This window comes from Symphodus melops (genome assembly GCF_947650265.1).
Source record: "Symphodus melops genome assembly, chromosome: 11".
NCBI classification, from domain to species: Eukaryota; Metazoa; Chordata; class Actinopteri; order Labriformes; family Labridae; genus Symphodus; species Symphodus melops.
This window is the reverse complement of record NC_136701.1, coordinates 18000043-18014922: the sequence shown is the minus strand read 5'-3', so window position 1 is coordinate 18014922 and position 14880 is coordinate 18000043. Positions and strand designations below refer to the sequence as shown.

At 40.8% G+C, this 14880-nt stretch overlaps 1 protein-coding gene across 6 annotated transcripts in view; it reads left to right on the top strand.

Moving 5' to 3' along the window:
- The window catches only part of rapgef6 (Rap guanine nucleotide exchange factor (GEF) 6), a 134705-nt gene that overhangs the window by 76695 nt on the left and 43130 nt on the right, over nucleotides 1–14880 (top strand). For all 6 annotated transcript variants that reach the window (XM_079355397.1, XM_079355396.1, XM_079355395.1 and 3 more), the window contains 3 exons: nucleotides 7869–8000; nucleotides 12851–13031; nucleotides 14344–14480. In XM_079355397.1, coding sequence (XP_079211523.1) covers nucleotides 7869–8000; nucleotides 12851–13031; nucleotides 14344–14480 — 450 coding nt within the window. The remainder of the gene's footprint in view (nucleotides 1–7868; nucleotides 8001–12850; nucleotides 13032–14343; nucleotides 14481–14880) is intronic.

The following is a 14880-nucleotide window of genomic DNA, read 5'->3' as shown; positions in this document are numbered from 1 at the left end:
TGTGCTTGTCACCTCTAATTCCAACTTCAATTCATTACATCTCCTCTTTCCACTGCTGGTTCACACGCAAGAAAACACTCACACACGCACACACACAGATCGAGAAACAGTGCCACCGCCATGGTGCCACCGATATAGAAGTTTGAAGATAGAATTGAATTTTTAAGAGATTTTTTATTTTATTTTTTAAACTTCATCTGTTCGCTCCCTATGTGTGTCCTTATTTTTAAACTTCTCGCTGTCGGTCCTCTCTTCATCATGTACTCTGTTCAACACTTACAATACCTTTGTGACATTCTCACACATACACACACACACACACACACACACACACACTTATTCATTCATTCCTGCCTGAACCATATGCCCCACTGTCTTACTCTGTTTCCCTACACTTTCTCTCTCTCTCTCTCTCTCTCTCTCTCTCTCTCTCTCTCTCTCTCTCCCTCTCCCTCTCCCTCTCCCTCTCCCGCTCTCCCTCTCTTCCTTCGCTCTGTTTTCTCCCATCTCCATCTGTCTCCCTGCACTGTATCTTTATCCAACTGCCTGTGCACTTTCCAGTAATCTAGCAGAGCATGATGTGCATTGAGTCTAAAACAATATTATCAGTATGTTTTACTGAATGAAGCCGATGAATTCATGCAGTTGAAGTGTGTTTGTGTGTGTCTGTGTCGGGTTGTGATTTCATGTTGCATTAGCTCTTTTTTGTGTTTCACTTGTCTCCCTTTTGTGCACAAGTGTGTGTGTGTGTGTGTGTGTGTGTGTGTGTGTGTGTGTGTGTGTGTGTGTGTGTGTGTGTGTGTGTGTGTGTGTGTGTGTGTGTGTGTGTGTGTGTGTGTGTGTGTGTGTGTGTGTCTGTGTGTGTGTGTGTGTGTGTGTGTGTGTGTGTGTGTGTGTGTGTAGGTGTATTTGAATGTATTGTCATCTCCAACATCTATGACTGTGTATTTATTCCTTTTATTCTGAGCCAAACGTAGCCTCAATTGATCAAAGGTTATTCCAGCACCACAAAGCTTATTCTGAAATGTGTGTGTGTGTGTGTGTGTGTGTGTGTGTGTGAGTGCGTGTGCGTGCGTGTGTGTGTGTGTGTCTGTTCTCACCTGGCTAGTCTAATGAAGGTATGGCTGTCACTTCACTCCCCTCTCTGCCTTTTGGTTCAGAATTGTGTTTGTGTTGCAGAAATGGGAGTTTGATCTATTGATGAGAAAAATGCTAAAAAAATGTAAAAAAAACATTATCAACCTAATAAATGAGGATTTGAAAGCAGAACAAAGTAGGACCCAGGGTGACAGGAAAGCTATACTGTCATATTTCAGCTGAGTGAAGTGTTGGACAAAGAGAGACAATGATAGCATAGAGGCCAAGGTGGGCGGCCGGAGTGTCTAAAGATGAGCCTTTCTGCAGAGATGACCTGCTGCTGCCATCCGTGGTGGACTTTCTCCCCCAATAACGTACTTGGATGTAAATCATCACATGTCGACTGCTACTTGAGTGAAGACGTGGGAATAACATCATAATAGAAAGGACGTCTTAACTTGTCCACCTTTTTATCTCCCCAAAAACTCCTCTGGCTCTGAAAAAGATCCAGGAATCAAAGCTGAGCTTCTTGGTTCAGCATCGATCTGCAAGACTTTAATATTATATTATTTACCTAAAATATCATGGAAAGGAAAAAGCAGTTTCTTCTCTTGCAAAAGAAGTAAGTATCTGCAGTGTTTATGCACACATTGATGGTTAGATAGTTAAATGTGCCTATTCTGTATTTATCAGCTATTTACATCATTGCTTGGTTTGGACTGCTGAAGCCATGTCAAGGTCGTTGTCACTGCTGACATCTACAGGACAACAGTGTGCACGTCTGTATTGATTCAGCCGTGAGCTAGGAGTACTGTGGAGCTGATTGTCTAACTCAAGCCCTTCGAGTCAGGTGAACAGTTTCAGACAGTGGATGTTACTGAAGGAACTTTGTCTTCTGTGAATGCGTTACTGTGTTTCAGGAGCACGGATTGTTCATCTTCATATCGACAGCATGTGTTTGAACCAGCAGCTGTTGCAGAAGTAAAAAAAAGTCTAGTGAAGATGTTCCTTTAAGTGTCATTAGATTTATGAACAGATAGACCTGAATACACTTAACATCTTATTCCTATACACCTTTAATGTGCATGCACATCCCTTCACAAAAACCTGTTTAATTACCAGATACATTAACTACCTTCAAACTCAAACTGTTTCAAAGGATGCTTCATCACCTTCAAGTAACTGTAAGGAGTCATAATAAGAAACTGTTTCTTCAACAGTATTTATTTCTGATACTACATTTTGTTTTCGCTCTGCCAATCCAACATTAACAAATGACATTCATGGAGCTTTGTTTCGTGTCATTGTTCGTTGAACCTGCTTTAATGATCATCCTCATCAGGATTCATTAGCCTCATCACATTTTCTTTAATCACTCCGATAAGCCATTTGTCTTCTTTGTTATTATTCCTCTTAATGTGTTGTTCTCACTATTCTCTTCCCCCTCATCACATTGTCTTTACGCATGTGTACGTCTTCGTCGTGCTTCAACTCTTTTGAAAACTCTTCAGGCGATCTCTACAGAACGATCTCTTGTTTCTTTGTCTTCTTGATATTTGTTTTTCTTTCTCTCTCGTTTGCAGTGATCATGCCTGTGTGTCCTTTAGGTCAATAAATTGTCTTTCCTCATCCTAACTCAGGACAAACTTAAACAGTGTTTGGTTGGATCAGCTTTTAATTCATGCAACACAGGATTAAAGGGAAGTGGAAGGTAACCCTCCTCCTATAGCGTCCTCCGAAGCGTAAATGATGTGGATCCTTCTGGGAACCTTAACCAACCACTTTGCTCAAATATGCAGGATTCAGACCAGGCTTCATCCATTCAAATCCTCAAAGGTTACCCAAAACATCTCGCTACACATTGACCTACACTATAGCAAAGATTATCCCAACGCTAAATAGCCTTTGGGAAACCCTCGAGTATCTTGTCTGTGTAGGCAAATGGCCAGTCTGAGTTTTATAGCCCGTTTCATCAGAGAGGAAAGCACTCAGGCGCACTGAGAGTTCATCTCATTGTTAAACGGAGAGGCAATAGGTAAAGTGCAAAAGTGGTTCGAATCCATGATATTTCTCTAAAGTGTGTTCAGTGTTATCTTCAACTTTCAGGTAAAGTAGGTTTATAGAAAGAGAGATGTGGCTTTAAAGAGAGGTGGCTTTAAAAAATGCAGAGTGGAGTAAAAGTTCCTTTCACCACGACTGCAGCGGATCTGTATTTATGAACAACCATTACATTGAGGTAGCGTGTCGCTTTCTGACAATATTCTCTACAATTCATTTAGAAGACGCTTTTACCCAAACCGATAAAAGATTTATAAGACATACAGCACAATTAATTTTGGCTCAAACCACAAAGACTTTGGACAATGAACAGAAATAAGTGATATAAACAAAGTATTATAAATACATAGACATTCAGTTAGCTAAACAGTTGCCAATGAATCCATTTTAAATCTACAGTATGGCTCTAAATCATGAGTTCAATGTTCTCTCAAGACACTGAACATGGAGATCTTGAGCGTACTTCTTTGTTATAGAAAGACTAGTTTGATGATGAACACAAACCCGCCTGTCTCTCATCATTTACAAGCTGTGTTAGCACACATCACTGTGATGATACCGGGTCACGTAATCCTTTGTTTTCAATACAAATGTTGAAATTCCTGAGTAATGCCCACTACTGATACAAAGAGATGCAATGTAAGTCCACCATTAGTTAGCACTTAGCAACAATGGCCATGAAAAATTCCTATTTAACAGACATAGCATGTCTGCATTTAGCACATTATTCAGCTGTATTTGTTCTTTATCCACGTCGTTAGTATTCATTTGATAGCCAGGAGGCATCCAACGTTTCCTGGATGGCTTTTAAACGTTTGTGGCAGCTGCAGCTTTCTTGGTTCTGAACGAGTTCTTCTTCTGATGCATTTCTCCGAAGTTAAGTCTGCTGTTGTGAAAGCTCTAGATTTGCAGCCAGCTTGATCCTCCCTTGATTGTGCCCGCTGCTTGACATGATAGAGTTGTACAGCTGAAGGAACTCAGCCCATTTATATTTAATCTCCTCCTTCACATCCTTAATGCATGAGGAGAACGGGAGACCCCCATAAACCATCATGGAGGCATCACAGTGGGAGAGGGGGGAGAAAAAAAAAAGGGGGGGGGGGATTAGAGCCGGATTAAGTCTGTGGTGTGAATAGGAGCCTCGAGACCACCGCAATTATTCGCTTCCTCCATTACTCCCTAACCCGCCTGCCATCCTCCCTTCTCTCTCTGTAGCACTCTTTGAAGAAAAAAAAACAAAACACAAACTCCCTCTATCAGCCGTTTTCATGATTTATTGTCTCCACGGCACACATTTTTAACAAACGTACCAACTCTAAATCTTTGTTTGGTTAGGAAATAAATCCAACAAAATGAGCCGGAGCTGATTGATTGGTTGTTTAGACCTCAAATAATCCCAGGACTTTTCTTTTAATGAGGAAGCTGAACCACAGCCTGATTCAGAATTTGTGCAAGATGGGAGTTTTTTTTACCAAGCCAGACAAATTAAGAGCTATCGTTTGATTCTAATCAGAAAATGCCCTCTCTTGTGCACCAGATGCCAAATGTTCATCTCTCATGATTGTGCTTTCACATCTGGGTGAATGACCATAAGTTACTGTACATACAAAAAAACAAAAAAAAACAAAGAGGTTGTAATTGTTATTTTCTAAAAAAGCCCAAATTCTTTTACCCTAATGTGAAACTACCCTGGCTGGATTTCCAGGTGACATACATTCAAAGGATGCACGGTAGAAGCTCGGTCATGACTGGCTCACAAATGCTCCATCACTCAGAAATCAATAAACGTATTCACTATGAAATTACCCATCGCTCTCTGCTCCCCTCTCACTTTTTCCTGCCTCCTCTTATTCATAAACCGACACAACAAGCCAGCAGTGAAGACTGTTGGTCAGTGAGGAAGAAAGTATAGGATGTTTGATTCAGTCAATAACAAGTAGTTAAGTTCCAATGTTGCCATTAGTGCTTCCAGTCTAATAAATGCAACACAATACATGATGCTGTGCTTAATAAGAAATTGATTTTCGCTAAAACTATCCTTTTTTTTAAGTCACAAAACTAATGTGGGAGATCAGTGATTACATTTAAATTAGAGTCACACTGTGAAAGTTGTGCCAGCACTGACATCTCTGTTCAGTTTCAGAGAGACCCAGAATGTGTTTCTATATAATTTATGTATATCTGAAGGGGTTTGCTGCATTAATAAAGGGGGGTTGTGTGAAGGAGAAAGAGGCAGCAGCAGCAGGTACATTCATGTTTAAGCTGTCAGCCATCTAACCTCAGCTGTACAAGACGGCCTTTTTTTTAATTATGTTTCCATAGGGTAACAAATTACTATTTGTTGGGACTATTTTCGATGAAGAGATAATAAATATATTAAAGCCATCTCATCCATCTTGAAGTAAACTTCTTGCCTGAGTTAATTAGATTTCTTTTTTTAATCAAGTCCCACCCCTTAATTAAATGTGTAGGAAATGTATTACACTAGTAAAAATAGTGGACACTACTGTAAACGGTTATTTTATTTGTTTATTTGATGGGTAAACCTTGTCTACCGTCTTTTCTTTAACAATGTCAGAATAAAACTTTCAAACAAAGGGAAAAAACAACGTCAGTGATTTGGAATATAACCAACGAGTCCATTATGGATAAACTCTAGTGTACGTGAATTCTTTCAAACTGTGTCTTCCTCCTTGAATGTGCCTCACATTAAGAACAAGCCACTGAACTTGTGTAAACTCCTCCCCTCGGTGCCTCGTTTCCCTGTGGGTTTGGGGGGAGTGGAGCGGGGGGAGTTAAGTGCTGAAGGGGTCGCACAGTACAACAGGCCTATTAGAAGAGAGCAGCACCCCCAGACTCCACGTCTTTAATATTACATGTTGGCACCAATGTTCCATCGCAGCCTCAGCTTGCTTCCAAGCTCCAGTTTGGCTTGTTTTGCACGTACAACTGGTGGTGTGAGTGGCGTAAAGAGGGTTTATGTGTGGCTTCAGACGGCCGGTGTTGTCTGATGTGTCGATGGAGGAGGTTTGCTGTAGGTTTGCGCGGTGTCGCAGGAGGACATCTTCTCTCACGTTGGCACTGCCGAGATCTAAGCTGGTAAGGATGAAGAATCGGAGGTTTGGCTTTTTCTGGAGCAGATGGAGCACCACATAGATTTGTCCAAAAGACAAATGAAACCTAGCTGCTTCTTAAATCCATTTGTTAACCATCCCAGTCACAGTCAGCCTTTAATTACTCTCTTAGGTTGAAAAGCTTTTAGTTTGACTGATGTTTGTTGTCCTTCCATCTTCCTCTGCCAGATGTGGGTGATAGTGACTTGTCCTTTTGTTGCTGCTGTTCATTGAGAATAATTCAAGTGTTGTTGTGCTAAAAAGTCATATCTTTGAATTGAGGTAAATTGAGACCCTTTGATTGATCTGCTTGTACGCGCTAGAAAAAGTAGCCATCATTTTGTCATCAACATGTTTTGGCATTGATTGTGTTCAGATTCTTTGGACTTCTGATTCCATCAGAATGGTATTTATTTTTAATTTTTTTAAATTAACCTTTAAACCCAAAAAAGATTAGGTATCATCACAGCTAACATGGATGAACAAATGTAGTAACTTCAAATAGTGTATTGGCTATTCTGTCAGGCTCTCCTCTCTCCATGGTCCTGAAACATGTTAGCATAGTCTTGCTGTCTTATCAGTCCCCTCACTTTAGAAACAACACAAATATCTGGAACCATTTAGCAACATCCTTGCAACTGTCTCCAGTACAGTATCTGTGATAATATTTAGCAACACCCAGCGAGTCAGCACATCTCAAGCACAGAGCCCATTAAAATAATGGAGTTCGGTGAGATCAGTCAGGTCAACAGTGTTTTTGTGAAAAGATGTATGGCAGTAATTTAATGTTTCATGAGGCAGTTTTTTTTAAAGGGGAAGTTTATCATTTGTCCTTTCGCTCACGTTAAAAAAAAAACCCCAAAAAACACTTTTTTAAGTAAGGATTTGTCTCCTTGACAGACAGCTTTGTCTCCGTCTGAATCTGAAGTGTTCAAATGAGCAATTCAGGTTTTCGGAGTGCGCAATCTTCAGGAACAAAAGAACATTGTGTGTCGCTGCTCACACTTACCCTTGTGCAGAAGTAAACACTGACCACCATCAACACATTTAGATTTTTCATAAAAGCCAACTTGATCTTTTTGATTAACATGTTTGCGTATACATACACTATACTGTATGTGTAGAGTTATTTTGTTAGTGTGGGTTGAGTGGGATCTAAAGGAAATTTTATTGTTCTTATGAAATTTACACCAGATTTTTCAGTGTGCGCAGATAGCACATGACAGGTAAGCAGTCGGCATCGGGGGAAAATGCAGTAAAGCCAGGATTTACAGTGCTGTTGTTTTGATAGGATCACTCCTATGATAAAAAACCCCCAGTGTCTATCAGGAAATCAAATCAAGGTGCAGCCTTGGATCATACTTTACAGCTGTCTGAAGAGTCTCCAGCTCTGTCCTTATCATGTTAATTTTCTAAGTATAACATTTGAGACAGTGCCAAACCAGCGTTGGCTTTCAAGCTGATGAAACAACAACAGTGTGTGTGTGTGTGTGTGTGTGTGTGTGTGTGTGTGTGTGTGTGTGTGTGTGTGTGTGTGTGTGTTGTTGACTGTTTTTGAGTATTTCTCTGTTAAAACTCCAACCCACTTGTCTCATTCTCCCTTCCTTTCTGTCTGAACAGCTTCCTGCTGACCTCAATAAGATGCACTTAACAGACCACGCCCATCAGCAAGTGATGCACATGCCTCCCAGCCAATCAGGATGCAGCATCGCAAGTGACTCGGGCAGCAGCAGCCTCTCAGATATTTATCAGGTGTGTACGCTATTTCTTACTGAATCATTTATGGAAAGTGTTTTAATTTGATCAGTGCAGAACAACAGTCAAATCATGATATTAGCATCGCCTGTGGAAGCTTTTTTTCATGACTTATTTCAAACTTTTGACATAATTGATTTTTTTCAAGATCAGAGTTCTTTAAAATTCAGGTTGCAGAAGTTTCATCTACTAATTTTCCAACAAGATCTGATCAATGACAGAAATGTTGTTGTGTTCTCTCACGGTTGAGTCCTCCTCTTCTGAGTACCTGTTGCATATGTGTCAGCCCTCTACAGCCCCTCATGACCGGAGTATCTCACTAATTATTGGGCACCAGTTGCGCATCCTGGTGATCTCGCATTATATCCTGCTGTGGACGAAAAAAGGTCACATGCAGGAAATGAACTTAACCTTTCAGACATGGCCTATACCTTCCCTTCACATATAGAAGCTATAACGCAGTCAGGTTAGCTCGGCTTCTCGCGATCATTTTGCAAGACTTTCTTTAGGCTGCTTCTGCAGCATGGAACAGACATTTTTGCACATTCAGATTTAAAATAAAAAATAACTTTATTTGTCCCCAAGGGGCAATTCAAAGATGATGCGTCGATCTCTACATTTAACAGCAATTAAAAAATCAATGTATTAGGAAACCCATTTCTTCCAACTCTTCCAATGGAGGCACAGACAACATGACCTTAAAAGATTTTTCTTTAGTCATTTACATTTTCAATGCATTCTTTTTCAGACAAAGAAAAGAAAGCATATACTAATGTTTCATAAAAGCTAATGCACAAGATGCTGTTGGCAGACCTGGAGATCTTTCTGGTAATATTCAGTGTTCTCGTATTAGCCTTACCCTTTAGGTGACATTTCAGAGCATTCAGGAGCTCAATGTGCTTTTATATTAAATCCCTCTCCTGTGAGAAGAGTAATTAAACATCTACAAATCAATAAACCATAAAATGGTACATGACACGACTATCAACTCATCACTTTAAATCCCTTTTCTCTGCTCTTTACACAATAAATTGTAATAAACGCCATCAGCCTTTTAAATGGTCTTGTAGTCCTGGGCTCTTCTCCTCTGGGTGCTGCTGTATTACACTCTGCTATTCCTCCTCACTAACTGCACTTATTCCTCATATATTGTTATAGGTCTATATATTGAAGAGTTCTATTTGATTAGCATTGTTAGCGTTTATCATTGGGATTTGTGTTCAGAACAAACGAATGAGCTTGTTATATGAAGCTGCTTTGTCAATTTCAAGCTACTTTAGCACGTCGCGTGTTTGGGTAGCTAACGTGGATTCTCCTGAACAGAACTTTAAAAGACTCTTTTAAAGCAATAATACCAAGAATTCTGGATGCACTGCCCAATTTTGTTGAAGTCAGTGGGCAAATAATGAGTATTGATCTGGTACCAATAGTGTGTAATCAACAGCTTTACTCATATACTGTAATTAAGTGTTGCCGTAGCAAGCAAGAAATTCCTTCTAACTGCTGCATCCAATTTAGGGGCGCCCATATCATTGCCTTTGAACAGAATAGCCGCCTGGCGTGCTCACATGAAGTACGTTCAACGTGTATATTGAAACATTTCATTGTTAGACAAATTGATAGCTCCATTGACGAAAGAGGTGGACGCACAGGCGTGAAGTTCAAATTGTCCGAGAAATTTGTTTAAAGAACCAGATTTTTTTTTAAAAAGAAAAGATTTTGCCATTCAAATTATTTTTTTATATTTGGCATTAGTGATTAAAAAATGTGATCTCATCTGTATGGGTGACAGAATACTGCTGCATCAATACCACCTCTCATTGACATTGACTCTCAAGCCAGATTACTATTTACATCAATGAGAATTAAAGCATCCCTACTAAGGATAAAGTAATAAAGACGACAATGAGACAGAGCAACATTTACATAACTAAGAACTGACGGAATATTAAGCCCGTCTCTTGTGCTTTTCTGTCAGAGCTCAAAAGTAAATGTGCTTGGAGCCTATGAATTATAGAACCCCTGTGCCATGTGTCAGCTGAATCTCACAGAGCCACCTGCACGCTCTCAATAGAAAACAGACAAAAATGACATCACTCAGACACTCGTCACTTTTGACCTCCTCATGCACCTCAGCCTGTCCTCTCTCATCAGTCTGTCTGCGGCTGTTTTCAGATTGATGTAAGTCAGGTCATGACAGGTCAGACGTTTTAACACCTGAGACCTCTCTTCATGCTGAGATTAGAGATTAATCACACGCTTCTGATCCCATCAGCTCGTCTCTGACCCGGCTCTGTGTTTGTTTACATCTCTCTGTCTTGAAGAGCTGACCCACCAGTCAGCTGTGCTCCTCGGCTGTCAGAGCTGCAGACTGTTGATGTTTGGGCTTTCTCTGACTTATCTTCTTTATTTTTCTTTTCTTTTTTTTTTTTTTACTGCTTCATCCCTCCATAAACCTTCTTTTACTCTTTTAAATATTTTACTGTTCTTATTTTAACCACTTCGAGTCTAAGTTCTCCTATCCGTCTCTTTGACTCTTTCCCTTCTATTCAACCCGTTGTTGTACATCATCATCTATCATTCTAATATTTTCGTTTTCCTCTGCTCCCCCCTCTTTTCTCTCATCCCATATATCTAATATAGCCTGCACTTCTTTGAGTTCCTTTTTTTTTTTTTTTCTTCCATTTTTGTCTTTTTCCTATCTCTGTTATTCTGTCCCAGCTCTGTGTTATGTTGGGCTTCATAGGCAGACCCGATGTCCCTCGTCCTCGACAAAAAGTGTCCTCCCGGCTCAAACTTGTTCAGAGACTGGGGGAGTTGGACTGAAAGAGCACATCCTGCATACTGAATAAACCAGAACTCTCAACGCTCTGAAAGACTTGTCAGTGACAGGAAAAAGTGCAACGTTTGTCTGAGGATGGCTGCTTCTTCTTAAAACTGCAATGCCTCCACTTTCCAACAAACATTTAATTGAGGGCCATTATAATGCAAGAATATATCACCTGAGTCCACGATGCAGGCTGGATGAGAAGTGGACATCTGAAGAAGTCAACCAAAACACTGATGAGATGGACTGGAGGTTACTGGAGGAGGGGAGCAACGGTCCACGCTGAAACGGAACACGAGAGAGGAAAACAGATAGGCAGCAGGAGGATGATTGGTTAGATTGGTGAAATGAGGATGGTTTAGTGAGAGGAACACGCCCCTAATGAGCTGATTTCCAATCAGGAAGAGATGGGAACAATGTGAGGGAATGAATGATGACATTGTACCTGATTGAACTTATGCTGAGCTACATTTCTATCTATCAGGGGAAGAAAAAAAAAGTCAGGTTTGACCCTTTATTTTTTGGGGTGAAAAAATCTGTCTGTTTGTATCCATTGGGCAAAAATTGCCAAAATGAAAACTATTTTGTGCAGAAACGGAGCGAGCTGAGCAGCTGGAGTGTTTCAAAAGCCCAAGCGAATTTATGAAAACAAGTGTGACCCTGGGCCTGAACTCCCTGAAATGCCTCCGCCTCCGAGAATCATATAAAACTTCTTGGCCAGGTACCAAATCGCTGCAGAACCTGAGAGCTTTATTAAATCATTGATTAAAAAGCTTGCCTTTAGTTGGCTGGAATGTAACTTTTTACCCACAAGTTGCGACTGCTAATAAAACCAAACACTCTAATCCGCAGTGAGTATGAGAAAATATGTTTCTTCACTAAGGGTCACACTTGAACATTGTGACACATGTAAATATGTTGAAGGTGGAGAGCTGAACTCGCTGTCTAATGCAGAAATTTTAACAGAATAGAAAAAGATGAGATGTAAATAATCAAACAAGCACACTCAGAAATGTCATTTTAAACTTAAAATTGACACCGTTCTATCAAGCGCCGGAGGGTTTGTCCAATTGGATGTAGCTATGCTCAGATCGATCCTTTAGTATCCATTAACTGCTACAACCAATATACAGTATGATGTCACAATGATCACTCCAAAGAAGGAAATCAACCATAACTAAATCAGTATGATTCATGAATATGGTCACACTGGACTGCCTTTAGTCTATGCCCAAATATGAATGAAGTGAATGAAAGTGCTCTATGAATCCAGAATAGGAGGTCAAACATCTGCATGAATCTGGCTTCACTATTTTCTTCATCATTTAAGCCTCACATGTACCTGCAGGGACGAACAGATGGCTGCAGTGCTGCTACCACCGCTGGAGAGCTCCTCTTTTCACCTCTCAGGTTGACGGTTCAAATCCCGCCTGAGCCATAAGCCCCTCGACCCCCTTAGAGTCCATACTCTGCCAACCATCTGTCTGCATCCCTGCACAGGGGGGAACATGGGGGAATATGAGTCATTGCTGTTGGATTTGAATAGTTGACTGATCGAGAGAGAGAGAGAGAGAGAGAGAGAGAGTTAGCTCAGGGTCACAGGTACGATTGATTAATCCAAGGTTATTTATTCCTGCTCTTGTATGGATGATGAATCACTAAAAATTGGAAATGGGAAATGGAGAACAGCTTATGATTAGAGGGTGTGTGTGTGTGTGTTACTAAAAGTGATGGCTGATTAATAACCATTTAACAAATGATCAGGACTGAATTAAAAATGGAAGGTGTCCGTTCAAAGATTATCACGGTGTACCTTACTCCAAGTGCTTTTCCACAGCCTTGAGTACTTGAGTTTGTCTTGTGACTTTTTTCATATTCACAGAATTAGTTTCTGTTTTTGTCTCATGATGTGATTTCAATCAGCCCCATTCAAAGTCTTTATTAAGGAATAACCCCTTCAGACGCGTCTTCTTCTTTTCTCTCGTTTATTTACTGTTACAAACTTGTGTCTTTGCTCCAGGCCACGGAGAGCGAGCTGGGAGATGTCGACCTGTCCGGACTTCCAGAGGCTGCGGTTGACAGCGAGGAAGAGGAGGAGGAAGACGAGGACCTGGAAAGAGCTTCAGACACCCTTCTGGGCAGGGACCTGGTCAGAGAGTGTCTGGAGAAAGAACCAGCCGACCGCAATGACGACGACATTGGTCAGTCCCATCTTTTTTTTCTTTTTTCTTTTCTCATACTTTTTTTCAGAGTGTGACTAACGCCTCAGATTTAGTCAGGATTATGCTAATTGCTACACTTGACGACTGTAAGTTTCTATTATTAGACTAAATGAATAAAAGGGTGAAGCCCTCAGGGGCAGCATGTATCATTCAGTGTGCAGAGGGGTGCTACATGAACCGCCCTCTTACAGAAAAGACCCCTCACAGTGGTAGCCAAACACCAGTGCCCTTCCAGTGTGCAATCAGAGAGACGACCTTATTAGCGGGTCACAGCGGGGTCCGGGAGGAGAAGGTGACTGCATCAGAGAGCTGAGGGAAGCTGCAAAGGCTCGACCTGCTGTGTCACTGCTGGGAGTCCGGCCTCGTGTGGCCTTCACCAGCGAAGCGTCACACTCTGCTCATTCAGAGGAAAGAGATGATGTGTAGGAGGACGAGAGGGATGCCGTTTTGCACAACTCCTCTGTAAGGAAAGTAGCTATTGGCTGTCCTGAAAGTCGCTAGAAGTCACTAAATGATGTCATCGCTTAATTTGCATAATTGGCAATAAACATGCGATCGTATTGGGCGCTGTAGGAAAGAAATAATGTTGTGGGGAGAGACAAAAGGTGAGTTAAAAAAAACAACCCTAGAGATATTCAACTCTAGAAATTAACTTTTTTTTGTCGCTAGTAGCTTTTCACAAAAAAAAAAAAAAAGAGGATACAGTAAGTGGCCAGATATCGCGATATCACCAAGTTGACCCCACTGGAGGGATGAGTGAATCATATCAAAGTAATAGAAAAAGTACATTTAACAACATCCTGTACGTTCTGTCGCCTGTCTTCGGTCCAGTAAGCAGGAAAACATTCTCAGTTAGACCCATTTTTCTGAACATCTGACTAATTTTGTCAAACTCGTAATGAAACATGAGTGTCCTGAATAACTTCCTGAGCCATGTGTCATGTCGACCAAACAGTTGGAGAACAAGGAAGAAGACGGGTAACAACAGCGAGTGGCATAAAGTGAAGTTTCAGGTCCAGGATGCAGAATGTTCCGGGAGGAGTTGTGCTGATCCAATTAGATTATGGTTCATGTTGGAAGTGACATGTGAATGAGAACCATTTAAAGGGGTTGATTAGGAATATCCTGCTGATCCTTTAATGGAAAAATAAATAGGAGTTTCAGCCTCACACAACTAAGAATAATGACTTTCGATGCCCAAGTTGAAGAGCATCAATGTAACTTGTGTACGAGTTTTATTTCTGTTCTAATTGCTTTCTTGCCTCCTCTTTTTACCCTTTGGGTCCAACAGAGCAGCTTCTGGAGTTCATGCACCAGCTGCCAGCCTTTGCCAACATGACCATGTCTGTGCGCAGAGACCTGTGTAGTGTCATGGTGTTTGAGGTGGTGGAGCAGGCTGGCACAGTCATACTGCAGCACAAACAGGAGGTATGATGACACTAATGTTACAGAGGTGGGGGAAAAAATGACAGAGAAATTGTCGAGTTGGAGTCTGAGACTGTTTTTAAATCAATGTTTGGAATGGTTTATTCTGCTACCAGATGTATTATTTGAAAGATTTCAGTCCATCTCTTTTGTCCACATACATAAACCACAAAATATGTTTATTTGGGTTTTTTTTTACTTCATCAGCTTCATTCACAAAATAAAACTTTCTTTAAAATGTAATGAGGATTGTTTTTCTAGCGGCAGTAATGAGCTGTTTACTTGCATGCTGATTCGAGATAAGCAGGTTGATATATCACAGCTAAATCACATTAGATGAGTCTTACATTGTCTGTCAATCACTATCTAAAAAAAACAAAAATCACAGATGCATAAAGGCAGT